Source organism: Ovis aries, chromosome 1 (genome assembly GCF_016772045.2).
Source record: "Ovis aries strain OAR_USU_Benz2616 breed Rambouillet chromosome 1, ARS-UI_Ramb_v3.0, whole genome shotgun sequence".
NCBI lineage: Eukaryota > Metazoa > Chordata > Mammalia > Artiodactyla > Bovidae > Ovis > Ovis aries.
Genome location: NC_056054.1, coordinates 34,071,040 through 34,092,239, shown reverse-complemented (window position 1 = coordinate 34,092,239; position 21,200 = coordinate 34,071,040). Strand labels below are relative to the sequence as shown.

Sequence of the window (21,200 nt, the reverse complement as noted above, 5' to 3'; positions counted from 1 at the left end):
TCCTCACATGGTTGGTTTTGTGGCGTGGGAAACACTGGAGTATTTTCCTTCCATTTGGGGAACCAAGCAGACCTAACATGGAACGCTCTTTCAGTACAGAGATACTGAAAAAGTTGTGGAATTTTTCTCAGCCTGTGTTCTTCTCTATAAAATGGGGACAACCAGGCCTGGATGGATTAACTGAGATTTTTCACTCATTGAACAAAAGATAATGTGCATAAAGATATGGCACATACTTGTCGCATAGCAGACCCTCAAGAGGAATGTTTTATAGGAAGTCCGCCTCCTGCCTCTGACACCCTGTAGCCCACAGAGGACCTAGTTGCTCCTCTGGCCCTCCCCCAGCCTTGTTAATTCATACTGCAGTGATGGGCAAGTCACTACTCTTCACAGCCCTCTGCATGCCACATGCCCCCTCCCATGGCAAAATGCAGAGAACAGCAATGAATATACCTGGCAGATTATAAACGGGAGAGAGAAAAAGGACTCCAGAGGACCTGAGCCAGGCACTTCATGTGTTATTTTATTTATTGGCAAAATAACTGCAGCTATTATATAATTTTGCTAAGAACAAATGTTTATAAAGCTCTGTGTGTGTGTGTGTGTGTGTGTGTGTGTGTTGGCAGACCTGTGCTAAACATTTTTATACATTATCTCATTTAATCTTAACAACAACTCTGAGATCTAGGTCATTTTCAATGACAAACTGCCTTCAGGCTTGAAGACCTGCCTGCTCTCTCATGGCTGAGAAAGGCACAAATGTGTTTTGAAAGTAGATCTGTGCAGAGAATGGATAAATAAATTAGTAAAACAAGTTTAAACTTGAGCTACACCAGTCGGGGTACTTTTAAATACAATATATATTGTTTGTTGTCGTGGGTATACACACTTGTGATAAAAGCACAGAAGAAAAGTGTAAACACCAACTACAGCAGAACCATCACCTGCTGGACAGAGGAGAGGAGGAGGGCATGGACTAAAGTGGTTTTTTCTTAAAAAAAAAAAAAAGAATTGTGGCAAATATGATAAAACTTCATCTGTTTATCCTCATACATACGTAGGAGGCTGTTATCTTATTTTCCTTATGCTTCCATATATTTGAAAAAGAATTTTTAAAACATAACCAAAAAAGTCAACCTGAGAAAATATCTAAATTAGGTCATCTTTGAAATAAGCCAAGGCTTCAATCACTGATTTGCCTGACCAGAGAGATTTCAGGTCCCAAAAAGCTCCTCAAACAACATTAACATATTGAAAATAAAAGAAAGTACATGAAACCTTCCATAGGCACATCTAAGATTTTGTATAAAGGGCTGAGTGGATTCTACTACATAACAAAACCACTTACAGCTCTGGCTCTCAACCCTAGTTGCACATTAGAAACTCCTGCTGCTACTACTGCTGCTGCTAAGTCACGTCAGTCGTGTCCGACCCTGTGCGACCACAGACACGGCAGCCCACCAGGCTCCCCGGTCCCTGGGATTCTCCAGGCAAGAACACTGGAGTGGGTTGACATTTCCTTCTCCAATGCGTGAAAGTGAAAAGTGAAAGTGAAGTTGCTCAGTTGTGTCCAACTCCCAGTGGCCCCACTGACTGCAGCCTACCAGGCTCCTCCGTCCATGGGATTTGCCAGGCAAGAGTACTGGAGTGGGATGCCATTGCCTTCTCCAGGGATAGCTTTAAAAAATACTAATGTCCAGGTCCTATTCAAAAATCATCATGGAATCAGAATGTGGGTGTGTGAACACATATCATGCACACACCCACGCACACACACACATACACACACGCACACACACGCACGCACACGTGTGTGTGGGTGTTGAAAAGGATGGTATCAGTAGCTCATCTTCAATATTGTATAGAATGTATTTGCAGCTGCTTTAAGACAAAAACACCTGTTGCTAAACCATTAACTGTAAAGACAGACGGGTCAGCTACTACTGCTCTACATGAAGAGGCTCAGAATGACAAAATGAAGATTGTGCAGAATCAGCTACTTTATTCTATTTATTATGATTCTTAATTAATAATGTTCATTATAGACAACAACATGGAAGTTAATCTTTCCAGCGCTTGTAGACTCCACTGAAAGTTCACTTCATCTTTTATTAACCATTTGCTACATGCCAGACACAGTGCTGGGTGCTGCGATACCAAGAAGAGTGTGCCACAGACCCTGCCCTTATGGAGCAGGAGGGTAAGCGGACAAAACAGGCCGTATGTAGTAATGACTGACGGGACAGAAGACCTGGACATGGTACACAGAAGAGGAGGGGCACAGAGAAGGCCCCAGGTAGCGAAAGCTGAGGCTTCCGACAGGCAGGAAAGCTTTTGGTTAATTCTGGAAATGACTGGTCACTGGGTAGGCAGGTGAAGAAAGAGTGAGGGAAGAGGGACCACACAGCAGAGACAGCATGTGAGACCAACAGAGCACAGACCCAAGACGGCATCATATTTAATACAATTGGAAGCAATCTAACAGAGAAGAATTAGGGTTACACAGTCTACCCTTGGGCAAATTATTCACCCCTGTACTCATTCAATTAATACTGCGAATGCCTCACAGGTGTTCCAGGGATACTTGAAGGAAATGACTAGGTCAGAAAACCATCGAAACATGAGGTTTCTGTTGCAGAGTGGCCTAGGCAGTAACTTCCTCCCTGGCCCTAAACTATCACCCTCAATTCCTCTCCCTCCCAAGAGCTCCTGTGGCTGGAATGGTTCACCCAGAGTCACGGTCTGGGCCAGGCGGGCTGCAGAGGCAGGAACCACAGAGCAATGGCACCATGATCCAACCCAGAGCTGCTCTGACCTTCAAAGGAAGAGAAACCAAACAATGAGATGATTTTATCACACAGGTCAGTGTCCTTAAACTACTGAACTTAGTTTACTTGGGAATTTTTCTCTCTTTTTTTTTTTTTTGGTTACCATCCAAAGATGGTAAACTTTGCCAGTCTTGGGGGTTTGGTTTTAATGTCCGTGTGCACTCAGTCATGTCTGACTCTTGGTGGCCCCAAGAACTGTAGCTCGCCAGGCTCCTCTGTCCATGGAATTTTCCAGGCAAGAATACTGGATTGGGTCGCCATTTCCTACACCAGGGGATTTTCCCAGCCCAGGGACTGAACCTGCATTTCTTGTGTCTCCTGCATTGGCAGGTGGATTCTTTACCACTCACCACCTCAGAAACCCTTGGTTTTAATGGTGATAGCTATTTTTTGATCCCACTCCACAATTACTCCAATTGACCAATCAAGAATGGGTCATTGCTAGGTAAGGACAAGTCACTAAAGAACCTTTAATTCATCCTTAAACTCTGAATTTCACTTTCCAACACAGGCTAATCCACTGCATATAAAATCTAACCTTAACAGAACCTGCTGAAAGGCAAGAAACTGGTAAGGGGCACCTGCAGCTGGGTTCATTTGATGAATGGGCACATTTTAACCTTTTAGGTGGAATATAATTTTTTTCAACACTTATAATTACAGTTGCAACCTGGCTACTCTTTTCTTTAATAGGTTGCAACCTAATTACCCAATATTTTCAACACTTATAATTAGGGTAGCTTCCTACATACCCTTTTAATTGTTAATAGGAAGCAATTCTACCTACACTGAGAAGAAAAGATGGTATCTGAGGGTGCTTGTATAAGCAGATTTAACAAAGAATTCTTCCTCCATTTCAAATGTTCTTGTTCCTAATATTTTAGCTGTTCATTCATCTGTACCCAGTGATTCTCCAAATACTAGAATTATTGAGAAGACTTTATAAAAACACTAATAGCCTAAGTTCACCCAAGCCAACTGAATAAAAACAACTCTGGGTGAGGCTCATGAACTGATAATCAAAAGATCTCCAGTTAATTCTAACTTGCAACCAGAGTTTAAAACCATATATTTTAGCAGATTAGAGGTATAGAGTCCTTGGAACTTAGGGCTCTTAGCATCTAAAGCTCCATACAAAATGAGAATGTCTCATACAACATCCCTGACAGAACATCACCTGACCGCTCCTTAAGCCCCAGCAGCCTCCCCAGGCGGCCTGCTCCACGGCTGGAGAGGGCTTGCTGCTGCAGAGCTGAGTGCACAGGTTCAGTCCCATTCTCTGGGTCTCTGCTCTCTGAAGTGGTCCAGACAGGGGCCGCTCCTGGACCAGAACAATGCCAACTGAGCCAGTGGCTGGCCACTGAGAACAAGGACCACTTGTATTCATCTTTGAAGCCTTATCACTTAGTAAGACAGGGATCGGCACCCAAGGAGTGCTAGTAAATGTGACATGATTAGAAAAAATGTGTGTGAATAAAAGATGGTCACCATTACTACTTGTGTTCTAATCATTCGCCCATTTGCATACTTCTTCAGGGCATGTCATTTATAAATATCACCATTCCATGCATCAGGTCCATAGGAATGAGTGGAACACATTCTCCTAAGTTAAAGAATTCATCACTGGATGGAAGAAGCTTTTCTAAACAATCAGGTATCAGTCTCTCACTTAATTCTCACAGCAAAGTGCTGTTTCATTATTCCAAGCCTTTCAGAGATGAAACCAAGTCATGCAGAGGTTAAGTGATTCACTCAAGGTGTCACCGCTCAGCAGTAGCAGGGTTAAGATCTGAAACTGTCTGACTCCGATTTCAGAGTATCTCAGAGTACCCCAGTGTCTACAGCCACCATTTAAGAAAGGTGCTACTACGCAGTGCCCACTACTAAGGATTTTTTAACACAGCCCAAAGCATGCTGTGATACCTATGCTGGTAACAGCCAACTGAAAACGCAGAGAGCCACACTCCTTTAGATGCAGCATGCAATTTCCAATGTGCCATAGTCTCTACCACTCCCAAATGTCTGCCACCCATTAAAAGGATAAATATCAGTTGAAATTTATCTCTGCACATGTGCTGTTATTTTTCTCAAATTTGGCCCACTTTACTCACTTCCATCACCTACCTGACTTTTGGGGTTGCAACTTCAGTGCTAGCACTACTGGCTAAAGTATCCCAAAAGGGCACATACTCATCCATGAAAATTTTCTGATGGTAGGTGAAAGTTGCACTTAAACATTTGAAACAGCTCATTATAGTACTCATGAGGTGTCTATTAGAACAACATCATTCAATGGGAACATCTTTGGTCTGACTATTGAAAATAGAGACCATTTGTTTCCAGCTTCTTCTGTGTGATATACGGTTCTACCTGTCTTATTCTATTTCCTTTAAATTAACTTGACTCATCCACTCAAATGAACGTGGTGGTGAAATTCATATGCATAAGCAACTCCAGGCTGCCTTCCTTGGAAAGGCCCAGACCACTTACCTGTTTCAAGGCTACACACTCTGAGCTAATGAGTCCATGTCCATCCTACATCAAACTTTCTGCTGTTGCTCTTGTACCCTAGACAGCAGAGTCTCTTCCTAATCCACCTAATTCTAAGGTCACCCCTCTCCTACTAACTGCTGTCCAACATGTCCTCTAGGGACATGATCTCTGGTCCCCATGCTCCATTCGTACATCTCACTCATGGCGATAACAGACACTTGATCTCATGCTCCCCCTGGGCCCCAGCCAGTCTCCCAGTACCAGAAAAAGAGACAGAAACGGTCCTACCTTCACGATTGACTGGCAAAGGACGAAACTGCTTATCCAAAACAACCAGAGAACATGTGGCATCAAACCCAAGCCCTCGGATTTGGTGTAAATTGACCCCTTGTACAACTTTCTGTTTTAAAAACAAATAAACAAAATACAAATTACAATACAGGCTTTTAAAAGACTTACAACAGTTATGACTAGAAGGAAATGAATAAAGTACTTACAACAAAACAGATAAAAACTCAATATCACAATATTCTATATATCAATTCTAAAAAAGACAATCAATCTAATTGGAAATTAAGCAAAGGACATGAGATGTCACTTCATAAAAGAAACAAACAGTATATAAAGAGTATATAAAACGATTCCCAACTCCACTAAAATTAAATAAATGCAAATAAAAATATTCCACTCTTTATCTTGCTTATTGGCAAAATGTAAAAATTAAAAATATATAGTATTAATAGTGGCAAGACAGTGAGAAGTGGGCCTTCCTTATATTCTAACAATGTGATAATTTAGTACAGATTTTGAAGAATATAGTATTTTTAAAATTAAAAACATATATAACTTTTGACCCAGAAATCCCACTTCTAGGAAACTATTTTAATGAATTATTAGCATAAATAAGTAAAATATTATATAAACCAATGTTAACTGTTTATGAATATAAAAATTACTGAAAACTATTTTATTAAATAAACCTATAAAACAGAATTTTCTACACCATTAAAAAAAAAGAAGTACAGAAGCATATTCTGGGTTTGGGAGTATGAAGAAGTTGGCAAATCTGCTTAACAAAATAAAAACATAAAACTGGACAAAATAATCAAAAACAACTATTTGAGGGGAATAAAACTTAACCAAAGTCACATAAGAAACTGAGAAGCAATCTTTCTTGAAAAATAAAACTGTACCTAAAACATTCCCACCAAACACATACAAAAAACCCCATACTTTCAGACTTTTATCTTATGTCATACATAAACATTAACTGTATAATGTATCATATCCCCAAATGTTAAGAATTAAGACTATAATCCTTGCAGAGAAAACCTTTATGACATGGGCTAGACAAAGATTTATTAAAAAGCAAGACTCATGAAAGAAAAAAATTATAAATTTGACTTCATTAAAATTTTGCTCTTTAAAAGAAACAACAAGATAGTGAAAAGATAAGCTAAATATTAGAAGAAAATATTTGTAATTCATACATCTGATAATAGACACATATGAAATATATAAAGAACACTTACAACACAATAACAAGAAGATAGACAATGCAGCTATTTCACGAAGTGCAATTAAATTTATCACACAATCCAGCAATTTCACTCCTTGGTATCCAAGCAGGAAAAATAAAAACATACATCAACAGAGAGACTTGTATGTGACTATTCACAGCAGCAAAATTCAAAATACCCTAAAACTGGGAACAAATCAAATATTCATCATGGTTTAACCAAATGGTGAAACCAAGTGTGGTATATCCATACAATGATATGTATAACCACATAAATTAACCTTAAAAACGTTACACTAAGTGAAAAAAGTCAGACACAAAAGAAAACATGTGGCATGATTCCATTTATGTAAATTTTCTAGAAAAGAACAACTATAAAGACAGAAAAAATTATCTATCGAGGGCTGAGGACTGACTACAGGCATAAAGAACTTTGGGGCTTAAACAGAAATATTGTGGGCTTCCCTGATCGCTCAGTTGGTAAACAATCCGCCTGCAATGCAGGAGACCCTGGTTCGATTCCTGGGTTGGGAAGATCTGCTGGAGAAGGAACAGGCTACTCACGCCTGTATTCTTGGTGGCTCAGCTGGTAAAGAATGCGCCTGCAATGTGGGAGACCTGGGTTTGATCTCTGGGTTGGGAAGAACACCTGGAGAAGGTTCACCTACCCACTCCAGTATTATGGCGTGGAGAATTCCATGGACTGTACAGCCCATGGGGTAGCAAAGAGATGGACACGACTGAGCGAATTTCACTTAGAAGTAGAAAGAAATGTTCTAAAATTTAATTATGGTGATGATTATACAAAGGTGTAAACTTAATAAAATCATGGAATTATACATTTAAATTGATGATTTTATGGTATGTAAATTATACCTCAAGCTGTTAAATATTTTTGAAAAAACTGAGCTATTAAACACAAAAAATGGAAATATATCCATGGTACATTAATAAGGTAAAAAAAAGAAAAAGCATATACAACTGTTACTAACGGTTGCCTCTGAGAGCAGAAATGACAGCTGGAGGAGATGGGAGATTTTTCACTTTGTCATGTAATTTTTTAAGTTGTAGAATAACAGATTTATTAATTCTATCTTTTTATTTTTGTTCCACAGTTTCCTTTTGTGAAAAAGCACAAGTGATTATATTCATTAACATTTTCCGGAAACTTAAAACAGATAATAACCTTTTAAACCCCACAAAAATCAATTCAAATGTGTCCATCATCATTAAAAAAGTAAAAAGAAAAAATTTTAAATAAATTTAAAGAGATAAAATGTACAATTCTTCTTTTCCCCTGTTATAGAAAGCCAGACTTGTCATTTAGGACTCTATTTTTTACTTTGAATGTGTTCCTTAAATAAGAGCTACACACAACTATTACATATTTTCAACAAGGAAAAGCATTTTTTTCAAATACTAACAACAAATAATAAAATGTCATCATGTATTGAGCACTTACTGTGTGCCAGATACTTTACAAGCATCACCTTATTTAATCCTTACAAAGCCTACTGAGGAAACATTTAGTATTTTCATTTCATAAAAAGAGTAAATAGAAGACTGGGGAGAGAAGGGAAGAGCAAGCACATCCCAGAGACTGAGAACTTGAATGTAATCCTGTTTCAGAGCCAGTCAATGGCTAGGTTCTTCCTACTCCACCACACTGCCTGCCTGCCCGAGAGACTTATCCTGCAGACAGGGCATGCGTCCTCAGAAGAACACTGCCAGTGACCCACCTGTGACTCCAGGAAACATCTTTGCCCAACAGTACCAGGTGAACGCCCTGTAAATCTTTACTACATTGATCCATCTAGAATTAGAAGAGCATGTTCAGTTCAGTTGCTCAGTCATGTCCAACTCTTTGCAACCCATGAACTGCAGCACGCCAGGCTTCCCTGTCCATCACCAACTCCCTTAGTCCAACCAAACCCATGTCCACTGAGTGGGTGATGCCATCCAACCATCACATCCTCTGTCGTCCCCTTCCCCTCCTGCCCTCAATCTTTCCCAGCATCAGGGTCTTTTCAAATGAGTCAGCTCTTCGTATCAGGTAGCCAAAGTGTTGGAGTTTCACCTTCAACATCAGTCCTACCAATGAAGAGCATGAGGAGCATTTAAATTCATGACAAAGAGACACAAGACCTGGTTTCAAATCCTAGCTCTGTCACTCTGGCTACATGATCCAAGGCAGGTTACACAATTTCAGTCCTTCCAGGCCCCTTGTCTTGCTGGATCATATCTACAGCATTTATAGGCATGGTCAATTCTGCCCTGGAATGTCCTTCCAAGTTGGCTTGGAAATCACTAGGTAGTGGCTAATATCAATGGTGTTGGGGAAGACTACCTGAGCTTGAAACCTGGCTCCACCACTGACTAGTCTTGCGACTTTAGGAAGCCAAAAAGCCAGCTCCCTTGGTTATGCAAAGCTACTACTTAGACTATAACTCAGCAGTGGCCACAGGACTGGAAAAGGTCAGTTTTCATTCCAATCCCAAAGAAAGGCAATGCCAAAGAACGCCCACCACCGCACAATTGCACTCATCTCACATGCTAGTAAAGTAATGCTCAAAATTATCCAAGCCAGGCTTCAGCAATACATGAACCATGAACTTCCAGATGTTCAAGCTGGTTTTAGAAAAGGCAAAGGAACCAGAGATCAAATTGCCAACATCCGCTGGATCATGGAAAAAGCAAGAGAGTTCCAGAAAAACATCGATTTCTGCTTTAGTGACTATGCCAAAGCCTTTGACTGTGTGGATCACAATCAACTGTGGAAAATTCTGAAAGAGATGGGAATACAGATCACCTGACCTGCCTCTTGAGAAACTATATGCAGATCAGGAAGCAACAGTTAGAACTGGACATGGAACAACAGACTGGTTCCAAATAGGAAAAGGAGTACATCAAGGCTGTATATTGTCACCCTGCTTATTTAACTTATGGGCAGAGTACATCATGAGAAACACAGGGCTGGAAGAAGCACAAGCTGGAATCAAGATTGCTGGGAGAAATATCAATAACCTCAGATATGCAGATGACACCACCCTTATGGCAGAAAGTGAAGAGGAACTAAAAAGCCTCTTAAAGAGGAGAGTGAAAAAGTTGGCTTAAAGCTCAACATACAGAAAACTAAGATCATGGCATCTGGTCCCATCACTTCATGGGAAATAGATGGGGAAACAGTGGAAACAGTGTCAGACTTCATTTTTCTGGGCTCCAAAATCATTGCAGATAGTAATGGCAGCCATGAAATTCAAAGATGTTTACTCCCTGGAAGAAAAGTTATGACCAACCTAGATAGCATATTCAAAAGCAGAGATATTACTTTGCCAACGAAGGTCCATCTAGTCAAGGCTATGGTTTTTCCTGTGGTCATGTATGGGTGTGAGAGTTGGGCTGTGAAGAAGGCTGAGCGCCAAAAAATTGATGCTTTTGAACTGTGGTGTTGGAGAAGACTCTTAAGAGTCCCATGGACTGCAAGGAGATCCAACCAGTCCATTCTAAAGGAAACTGGTCCTGGGTGTTCTTTGGAAGGAATGATGCTGAAGCTGAAACTCCAGTACTTTGGCCACCTCATGAGAAGAGTTGACTCATTGGAAAAGACTCTGATGCTGGGAGGGACTGGGGGCAGGAGGAGAAGGGGACGACAGAGGATGAGATGGTTGGATGGCATCACCAACTCGATGGATGTGAGTTTGGGTGAACTCTGGGAGTTGGTGATGGACAGGGAGGCCTGGCATGCTGCAATTCATGGGGTTGCAAAGAGTCAGACACAGCTGAGCGACTGAACTGAACTGAACTGAATGATGTTAGGAGAATTCAGCAAAATAAGGTGTGATTAGCCCAACATCAGTGCACAAGAAGTAGCTGCCATTATATGAGTAAATTAATTACATCCAGTCTTTGAACTCATGGAGCCTCAATCTGTCAATGCATAAACCAGCCCTAACTTCTACCTGTCATGCAGCCCTATTGGTCTCTGTGCCCAGAGAGCGCATGCCTGACTTAAGCAATCCCATCCTACACAGGCCTACAAAAGATCTCTAGTCAAGAGAGGAAGTGGGAGAGAACAAGTAGAAAATGCAATAAAACTCAATACAAAAAGGCAGCTCTGCAGGAGAATGGAGCATACGCTATGGTATCAAAAGCACCAGCTTCTGGTCACAACACCCAGTTCAGGTAATCTTGCACTAATATCATCACCTTTACAAGCCTCAGGTTCCTGACAGAGAGACAGGTAAGAATCAAAAGTGTCAATTAGTTTGAAAGTGCTTTGGAACCAATCAACCTTTGTAGGAAATGTGAAGGATGGAAAAATTCACTTGACGCTTCATTAATTGTGTTTATGGAATCTTATGTATGAAGTATAGCATGCTCTCTGTGTCATGTAATCACATGTAAAAACCACAGGATTAATGACTGAAAGATTAAACTCGAATCCTCCTAAGAATTGTGGTGAAGGTGACCTTCCAGTAGAAGCAAAAAAAAATATTCTCTTCAATCTATTTTATGAATCCCCTCTGAAGACCTACAGAGTTCTATATTCTAATTATGGCTTTTCAGCAACAAAGGTTCAGCGTCTCCATCTCTAAAAGGGAAACCTATCACAAAGAACTGGAGAGAAAACTGTGACATGCATTTAAACCTGATTTGGTTAGGCAGCCACTGTCATTTGCCCAGCCTTATATGGAAATACCTTATGATCATGTTTATCATGACTGAGACCCCCCACCACAACTCCTCCACCCCACCCCCAGCTAAACCATCTCAGAGAGATGGCTGTCAGAGTCACACTACCCAGAAGGCCCCTGGGACTTTGACCTGCTGACCTGAGGATTTTTTTATACTCTCATTAATGGAAGAAGAAAGCAGGCTAGTAAACTCACCCCAACAACTTGGCATCAAGGGAATTTCCTCGGCTAGAGAGAAAGCACATTGCTCTGCTCAAGAATTTCCAGAGAAGGAGATTTCTGCAACTTCATTCTGTAACCTGGTCCATGTCTCGCAACTGTCAACTCGTAGCTATGGGGCAGCAAACAAATATTTGGGGAAGGGATTGTGCATCGCTTTGTTCTGACTGTGGGAACCAGTTCAATCCTGCATGTGTTTTAAATCAGCAGGCTCTGCCATATTGGGTGGGGAGACAGCGTTCCTCAGAAATCTTCCAAACTGAGAACTGGAGGGTCAGAGGCATACCTGGTTTTATCTTTAGCTATATCTGAATCAAGGGTCAAGGCCTGGGGCCTCACAGAATTCAGTTTTCAACAGAGTTCCATGTGGCTGGTTCTGTATTATTTTAATTCTTGATTTGAATGCTTTTGTCAGCTTTGGGGGTATGCATGAGGTTATGAAATCCCTAGTTCCCTCAGGCCCATCAGTCCCCATTGCCTACACAATTCAATTACTCATTCATTCAATTAGTCAGTAAATATTCAATACTGTCAAGCCCCTTCTAAGGTCATGCTATGCACTCTTCTGGGTATTTGGGAAGCAATGGAAAGAAAAAAAAATTTTTTTAATTCCTTACCCTTTTGGAGGTTACATTGTAGGGACAGACAACAGCCATAAACTGAAAAAATTATATAGTGTATGTACAGTTTACTAGAAAGTGATGTCAGGGGAATCAGGAATGCCGGGGAAGGCAGACAGTTGCAAAAAAGGTGAGATTTGAGGAAACACTCGAAGGACCTGAGAAGCTGACTTTGTAGAAACCTGTGCAAAAAAAAGTGTTTCCAGAAAGTGAATTTTAACCTACACTTCATTTTAACTAAAGGTAAATGGTGACACATGGCTCAGTTTAGTCGCTCAGTTGTGTCTGACTCTTTGTGACCCCATGGACTGTAGCACACCAGGCTTCCCTGTCCATCACCAACTCCCGGAGTCTACCCAGACTCATGTCCATTGAGTTGGTGATGGCATTGAACCATCTCATCTTCTGTCATCCCCTTCCTCTCCTGCCCTCAATCCTTCTCAGCATCAGGGTCTTTTCAAATGAGTTAGCTCTTTGCATCAGGTGGCCAAAGTATTGGAGTTTCAGCTTCAACATCACTCCTGCCAATGAACACCCAGGACCAATCTCCTTTAGGATGGACTGGTTGGATCTCCTTGCAGTCCAAGGGGCTCTCAAGAGTCTTCTCCAACACCACAGCTCAAAAGCAACAATTCTTTGGCACTCAGCTTTCTTTACAGTCCAACTCTCACACCCATACATGACTACTGGAAAAACCATAGCCTTGACTAGATGGACATTTGTTGGCAAAGTAATGGCACTGGAGGGCAAGTGGCCGAGAGGAGATACCACGTCCAAGGTCAGGAGTGGCGGCCATGAAGAGATACCCCACCTCCAAGGTAAGGAATAGCAGCTACGCTTTGCTGGAGCAGCTGTGAAGCTGCTCTTACCCATGTCCAAGGTAAGAGAAACCCGAGTAAGACAGTAGGTGCTGAGACAGGGCATCAGAGGGCAGACAGACCGAAACCACAATCACAGAAAACTAGCCAATCTAACCACATGGACCACAGCCTTGTCTAACTCAATGAAACTAAACCATGCCGTGTAGGGCCACCCAAGATGAATGGGTCATGGTGGAGAGTTCTGACAAAATGTGGTCCACTGGAGAAGGGAATGGCAAACCACTTCAGTATTTTTGCCTTGAGAACCCCATGAACAGTATGAAAAGACATGTGGCTAGTGACTGCCATATTGGACATTATGGATCTAAGGATGTATGGGAGTGAAATATGTTGGCTGTAGGCAGGAAGAGTGTACAGGAAGAAGAGAGAATATGTATGAAAGAGAGGAAGCACTGCATGTGTGAAGACAGGAGAGAAGGAAAATGTAGGTGGAAGAGCTAAGAGAAGGACCATGAGATAAACCAGAAGAGCAGGCTAAAACCAAACCATGCAAGGCCTGGAGGCCATGTTATGAATTCTGAGTTCTATCTTAAGAGTAGTTTGAGGCTATAGAAGAGTTGTCAAGTTAGCATTAAAATGTCATTCCAGCTCAAGAAGGAGAAAAATCACAGAGGGGAAGGACATTTAGGAGGAGGTTACATTCCAGTGCCGATCTAAACAAAAGATGAAGGTATGGGGTGTTGGAGACGGAGGGAATGCAGAGATATGACCTGACTTCGGGCTTATCACCCACTTCCTGGGTGACTTAGGAAAACTCACTTCACTCTCTGGATCCCAGTTGTTCTTTTCAACTATAATATGGAAGGAACAATCCCTCCCCTACCCACCTCCTAAGACAATCAAGTGGATAGGAACATGCTTTGCAAACCATACAGGTTCTATGAACGGTAGGAGGGTGACATCATTGCTCAATCCCACATGTATGACTCCTCCTTCTGCTCTCTCTCTCTCTCTCGAAGTATATATTACTCATACAGCTGGTACAATTTAGCGGGGGGGGGGGGGGAATGGCACTTTGTTGACTTTGTGGATATTTTTTTCCCATGCAACTTAACTATTTTATCCTTAGAGGCAGAGAACTTGTTGTAGCCCCCTCTCCCATATATATATACCAGTTCTTAGCAAAGAGCATAGCACACAGTAGTGCTCAATAAATATTTGCAGACTAAATGACACCTCCAGCTTATCTTCTTCTTCCTAATGGAATCTGTTACTATACACTAAACTTGCAATGTTCTTGCCTTGTTGAAGTGATTAAGATTTGTGGCTCCAACAGAAATGGTTAGTCACTAAGTTGTGTTTGACCCTTTTGTGAGCCTGTGGACTGTAGCCTGCCAGGCTCCTCTGTCTGTGGGATTTTCCAGGCAAGAATACTGGAGTAGGTAGCCATTTCCTCCTTCGGAGGACCTTCCCGAGCCAGGGATGGAATTCATATCTCCTGCACTGGTAGGTAGATTCTTTACCACTGAGCCCCTGGGAAGCCCCCCAAAAGGAACATAAGCCATTAAAATCGGCGATGACACAGAGCTCAAGACATGGAAGCAACCTAAATGTCCAACAACAGAGAAATAAATAAAGAAGATGTGGTTCATATATACGATGGAATATTACTCAGTAAAAAAAAAAAAAAAGGAATGAATAATGCTGTTTGCACCAATAAAGGTGGACCTAGAGACTGTCTTACTAAGTGAACTATGCCAGGTAGGAAAGGACAAAAGATTCCACCTATATTATTGCTTACATGTGGAATCTTGAAAAAAAGATACAAATGTACTCAGATACAAAATAGAAATACACCAGAAAACAAACTTATGGCTTCCAAAAGGAAAAGTGAGGGAGGGTTAAATTAGGGGTTGGGGATTAATATATACACACTACTTCCCTGGTGGCTCAGACAGTAAAGAGTTGGCCTGTAATGCGGGAGACCTGGGTTTGATCCCTGGGTCGGGAAGATCCCCTGGAGAAGGGAATGACAACACACTCCAGTATTCTTGCCTGGAAAACCCCATGGACAGAGGAGGTGGTGGGCTACAGTCCATGGGGTCGCAAAGAGCTGGACACGACTGAGTGACTTCACTTTCACTATATATAAAATAGTTAACAAACAAGAACCTACACTATAGCATAGGAAACTATACTCAATAATTTTGTACTAACCAATAAGGGAGAAGAGTCTGAAAAAGAATATATATGTATGTGTGTGTGTGTATATATATATATATATATCTGAATCACTTTGCTGTACATGTGAAACTAACATAACATTGTAAATCAACCATACTTCAATTTTTTAAAAAAGAGATTTTTGTGTAGATAACAAGGAGTGATTGTTATAAAGTGTTCAGCTTGATACCTGGAACAGAATTAGTGTCCAAGAAATGTTAGTTGCCATCATCATTATTATTACTGTTACTATTACTATTAATTATTATTCATGATTACTGTTATTATTACTATTACTGATAATAGTGGTAACTATTGTTACTGTTGCTGCTGTTGTTCTTGTTGTTTTTATTAATTTGACTAAGGGAAAACCATCTCAGGCAATGTGAGCAACTTAGAGAAAAGGAAACAATACAACTGCTCTCAAGCTCTTGAGCTCCTTAAGTTTTTGAGAACAAGACAGATCAGGATGTATTTTATGTCACCCTTTGCCCCAGACCATTGCTTCTCAAAATCTTACATAGAAAGAACTCTAACCAGAAAAGGAGTGAATATTCCCCATGAGGTACCTTCCTTACTGACTTTGACTTTTCAACATTCTATCTTAAAAATTCATTCTCCTCCATCATCTACTCATTTTTGTCACTGTCACCAGTGCAATCGCCATAGGACTCACAGTGCTTACTCATTTCCAGGCACTGTTATGACATTTTGTATGCATTAACTCATTTAATCCTCACAGCGACCCAAAGCAGATAGGCACAGTCATCATTCCCATTTTACAGATGATAAAACTCAAGCAAGAAACCAAAAGTAATTTTTTCATGATGACAAGCTAATAGATGTTGGAACTGGGATGTCAATCCAGGCAGTCCAGTTCTAGAATTTGTGCTCTCTGGCGTGTTACTCTCCAATATAAACATGCTTCCCTCCTTCAACCTCACACAGCGATGAGCTATGAGCAGATGCGTCAGGCTTATCCCACGGCTTCTGACACATGGCCCCATGGCCATGCCCCATGTGAGAAGAAGGGCCTAGGACCCAATAGTGTCATCCAGGTTCATGCTAGAAGCACAGCCTCAAGAAGGACAAATGCCCAGAGCACTCACATGGCTGAAGGGGCTCAAACAGATAATGCGGTGGCTGCCACTGTAAGATGATTAAAAATCCAGCATTAAACCAAGCTGTACTTAGAGCAGACCTGTTTTAAAGTAGCTTTTCATCAGGGGATTGTATTTTCTTCTTGACAATTTCCTTAATGGCAAGAAAGGCTCTATGTTGGAAGGACAAAGGAGACCCAAGGGCAAAGAGTAGAGGATTCTCACCAAGGCAAGGGCTGGGAGGGGGAGGGAGGAAGAAAATTAAACAGGCAGAAGAAAAGACATGCCTCCCTTTTATTCCTCTATCATGCTCCAGTGCTGCCCACCCCCAGCCTCCTCTCCCTGCCTTCTTCTCTGGGGGCACTAACAGCAGCCCAGAGCTCATGAAAGTTTAAACAGACTGATCGATACGGACAGAATGGTGAACTGTCCATCTGCAAATTACCAAGCCCATCATGAATATTTAAGGAACTAAACTAGAAACAGGGAGAAGACAGAATCCAGGTCTTTATTTTTCCCTCTGGGGGGGAAAAAAAAAAAAAGACAAAAACATCTCTGTCGTTCCTGATTACTGGGATATAAAACCAGTCAAGCAAAACTAAAAGGGAACAATTCTCACCCAGCGTCACTTTTTTCCAAGTCAGCAAGCTGACTGCAAACAAAGGCCACTCAAGAAAAATGCCTACCTGCTACAACTCAGAGATGCACTGGTCTTGCCCGACTTTCTTCCTTTCTCAGAGCCCACCTTGCCTTTGCGTATGTTGCTCCCTCTGAACAAGAGAGGTTCCCCTCACTTGTCCACTTGGAAGGCAGGATAGTCCAGTGACTCAGGGTGCAGCAATGGAATCAGACTGCTTAGGTTCCAGCCCTGCCTTTCATAATTACTAACTGCATAAGCATGGGTAAGTTATCTAATTTTTCTGTGCCTCTGTTTCTGCCTCAGTGAAATGATGGTGTTAATAGCACTTCCTCTATACAGCCATTGCAAGGATTCCCCTCTATGATGCAGGTTAACCTGTTTTACACAGAACTGGACACACCTGAAGGCACTGTAGAGGTGAGCTATGGTTATCAGTGACATCTTCACATAGAGTCACACCCAACCAAATCCTCTGCATGCTCCGAGTCCTCCACCGTCTACCCTGAGCCCCTCTGGGTTGGCCCCAGCCTCAGCTCCAGCCACAGTCACTTTGTTCCCATACCTCTCATGTCATATCCCTGCTGACTGTTGGTCTCCATCACAGACCCTGAGCTCCCAAAAGGCAAAGCCAGTGTCTAAAGTTACCCTTATGTTGTCCCTGGCACCAGATGGACACACAAGAGACACTCAACAGAGGGGCAGTGGGAAGGAAGCATGTGCAAGGATAGAATGCCAGAGTCAGGGCCATACCTTTGAGACAACGCAGCACGCGGCCCAGATGTCCTCGGACGACTGTTCATGGTGGTTGAACTGAGGCTCCCACTGATTGATGGGCTGGTCTGCAAAAGCCAAGAGGGTGCCCCTCTGGTCCACAAGGGCTGCTCGGACGCTGCCAGTCCCCACGTCCATGCCCACATAGTAGCTCCTGGGTTCATCTCCACCGGACATTGCTATCCCTCCACCTGTGGGGTCAAAGGCCAAACCACGTGAAGAAAAAGCTGGTCTGCAAAGTCGAGCACAGGACATCTTGAAAGTGGAAATGGAAGGGGCACAGCTGACAAACTGGATGATTATTCATTAATCCAAGAAAGATGCTCATTGCTGCCAGTGTGCAAGCAGGCACTGAGGTAGGTGGTGGGTGAACAGGCAGGCGTGGCCTCAGACACGGAGTTTCTGTTCTTTGGAGGGACTCAGATGATGAGCATTTACAAGCTTCACCATTATTCAAACAAAGTTGTGATATCAGATGAAAAGCACAATGAGGATAAACAAAGGGTTGTAGAACTGAGAATCTGGAAGCAACAGATATACATTTTTTCCTCACTGAATTTGAATTAAAAGGGCAATGGCCACTGCTAAAAAGGAACTCGCCTACCCAGTCAGCCATTCATTCAAAAAACTATCTACTGAGCACCTATCACGTGCCAAGAAGCACTTTAAACAGTACACGAGTGAGTGAGTGAAGTCACTCACTCGTGTCTGATTCTTTGCGACCCCATGGACTGTAGTCTACCAGGCTCCTCCATCCATGGGATTTTCCAGGCAAGAATACTGGAGTGGGTTGCCATTTCCTTCTCCAGGGGATCCTCCCGACCCAGGGATCGAACCTGGGTCACCCACACTGTAGGCAGGTGCTTTACCATCTGAGCCACCAGGGAAGTCATTCAGTTCAGTTCAGTTCAGTTCAGCTCAGTTCAGTCGCTCAGTCGTGCCCAACTCTTGGTGACCCCATGAATTGCAGCATGCCAGGCCTCCCTGTTCATCACCAACTCCCAGAGTTCACTCAAACTCCTGTCCATCGAGTCAGTGATGCCATCCAGCCATCTCATCCTCTGTCATCCCCTTCTCCTCCTGCCCCCAATCCCTCCTAGTATCAGAGTCTTTTCCAAAGAGTCAACTCTTCGCATGAGGTGGCCAAAGTACTGGAGTTTCAGCTTTAGCATAGAGGCCCTCTACTCACTGTGATGCTACAAGGTGAGACCATTTTTATTCCAGTTTTATTAAGGTGTAATTGACATACAGAACTGTTTAAGTTCAAGGTACACAGCATAATGATAATGGCTTACATATCTTAAGAAATGATTGTCACAATACATCCAGTAAATATCTATCATCTCATACAGATTGAAAAGAAAAACAGAAAAATATTTGTGTCATGAGGTCTCGTAGGGTCTACTCTCTTAACAACTTTCATACACAAATACAGCAGTGTTAATTATATTTATCACATTGTACATTATATTCCTACTATTCATTTATCTTATAAATGGAAGTTTGTACCTTTTGCCTGCTTTCATCCAATTCCCTCCTCACCCTGACGGTGAGTGTTTATTTTATAGGTGATTAAGATGAGACTCCAAGGAATATGTAAATTTTCTCTTAACGATAGGTCCACACACTGATGAACAGTAAACGCAAGTTGCGATAATCATGCACGTCATACTGACGGGCAGAAAGGTTTCGGAAATCAAGAGAGGAGGCAGCACGACTGCAGAGCAGCCTGAACCCACAATCCCACCCCTGTGCGTTCTCTTTTCCTTCGTGACAGCTCACAGCACACATTTGGAGAAGAGGCAGATACACTGCAGCCGTGTCATGAACTGACTGGGACTGGGAAGGAGCCTCGAGGGAGACAGGATCAGGAACTTGTTAGACAATCTGTTTTCTTTACAGACCCCTTGCGAGTTACAAGGAAACTGCCCAGCAAACACTCGAGGAATTCCTTGGCCTTCACCGCGGCTCTGGGTCCCTTTGCTCAGATTAGCCCCCATGATGCAGACATCTCACAGAGGCTTTCATTTTCCAGACTGGTGTTTTAAAGAATAAGAACAAGCCTCCAAGACATTTATGCTGGAGAACGTGCTACAGCCCCCTAGGTGAGCTCAGGGTAGCCTCAGCGCCCAGGGTCTAATTTCAACCACAGCAGTATTCTGCATCCTTTCACTCCAAAGAGGTAATGTTTCCTCCGCAAGATCATACTTGGGGATTCAAAAACGAAGTCAGCCAGCAGGTGTTCCGTTAAGGTTTCCTGGGTATTTATCCCAGTTAAAAATGGCTTCGTTAAACATGATGGCTTCTGACTTGCTCACAATGATCCCCCAACAGCATGTGGCCTCTATGATTCATGGGCAGCTGGAGAGGCGAAGGTGGAAGCTGGAGTAGGAACAAGGGCTACCCTCCTCTGAGCTTCAGAGAACAACTCCCAGGCTCCAGCCTAACTGCTTTCTCATCTCCTCGCCCACATGATCAGTGGCACCAGTTTTCAAACCATGCATTCCTTCAAACGTCCAATGCGGATATTTTTTCTTCAAGCCATTACTCGAAGGAAACTGAAATAGATCAAAGCACAGCAGCGCTGTGTCAAGCAAAGATCATCCTTGCCTGGCCCTCAACCCTCCCCCAACAGTGGCTCTGCTGAGTTCCTCCTAAGGACTGAAAACCATTGGCTGAGGCCCTCGGTACAGCATCCCAGGCCCTCTGGGAACTGCCCTCTGCCTCCTACCCAGCCACATCTACCATAGTCCTGCCTGTTCTCACATCAGGCTTCAGACACATTGAACCCTCACAGGTTCCCAAGTGCACCACACCACTACAGGACTGTCTCCATTTCATACTGCTCTTTCCTTCCAACTTCCTTTCTCTCTTGTCTCCCTCAGTTCAGTTCAGTTCAGTCACTCAGTCGTGTCTGAATCTTTGGAACCTCATGGACTGTAGCACGCCAGGCCTCCCTGTCCATCACCAACTCACGGAGTTTACTCAACTCATGTCCATGGAGTCGGTGATGCCATCCAACCATTTCATCCTCTGTCATCCCCTTCTCCTCCTGCCTTCAGTCTTTCCTTTCAATAATCAGGGTCTTTTCCGATGAGTCAGTGCTTTGAATCAGGTGGCCTAAGTATTGGAGTTTCAGGTTCAGCATCAGTCCTTCCAATGAATATTCAGGACTGATTTCCTCTAGGATGGACTGGTTGGATCTCCTTGCAGTCCAAGGGACTCTCAAGAGTCTTCTCCAACACCACAGTTCAAAAGTGTCCATTCTTCAG

The 21,200-nt window shown here is 42.6% G+C and overlaps 1 protein-coding gene across 15 annotated transcripts in view; it reads right to left on the bottom strand.

Moving 5' to 3' along the window:
* The window catches only part of FGGY (FGGY carbohydrate kinase domain containing), a 625,499-nt gene that overhangs the window by 580,194 nt on the left and 24,105 nt on the right, over positions 1-21,200 (bottom strand). For 14 of the 15 annotated variants that reach the window (XM_012158173.5, XM_042248740.2, XM_012158100.5 and 11 more), the window contains exons 2-3: positions 17,908-18,119; positions 5,610-5,721 (exon numbers count right to left, since the gene is read on the bottom strand). In XM_012158173.5, the coding sequence (XP_012013563.3) occupies positions 5,610-5,721; positions 17,908-18,105 (310 nt within the window). In that variant the 5' untranslated portion in view covers positions 18,106-18,119. Of the gene's footprint in view, positions 1-5,609; positions 5,722-17,907; positions 18,120-19,437; positions 20,487-21,200 lie in introns of all 15 variants that reach the window. The other variant, XM_060409781.1, reaches the window with a different exon arrangement.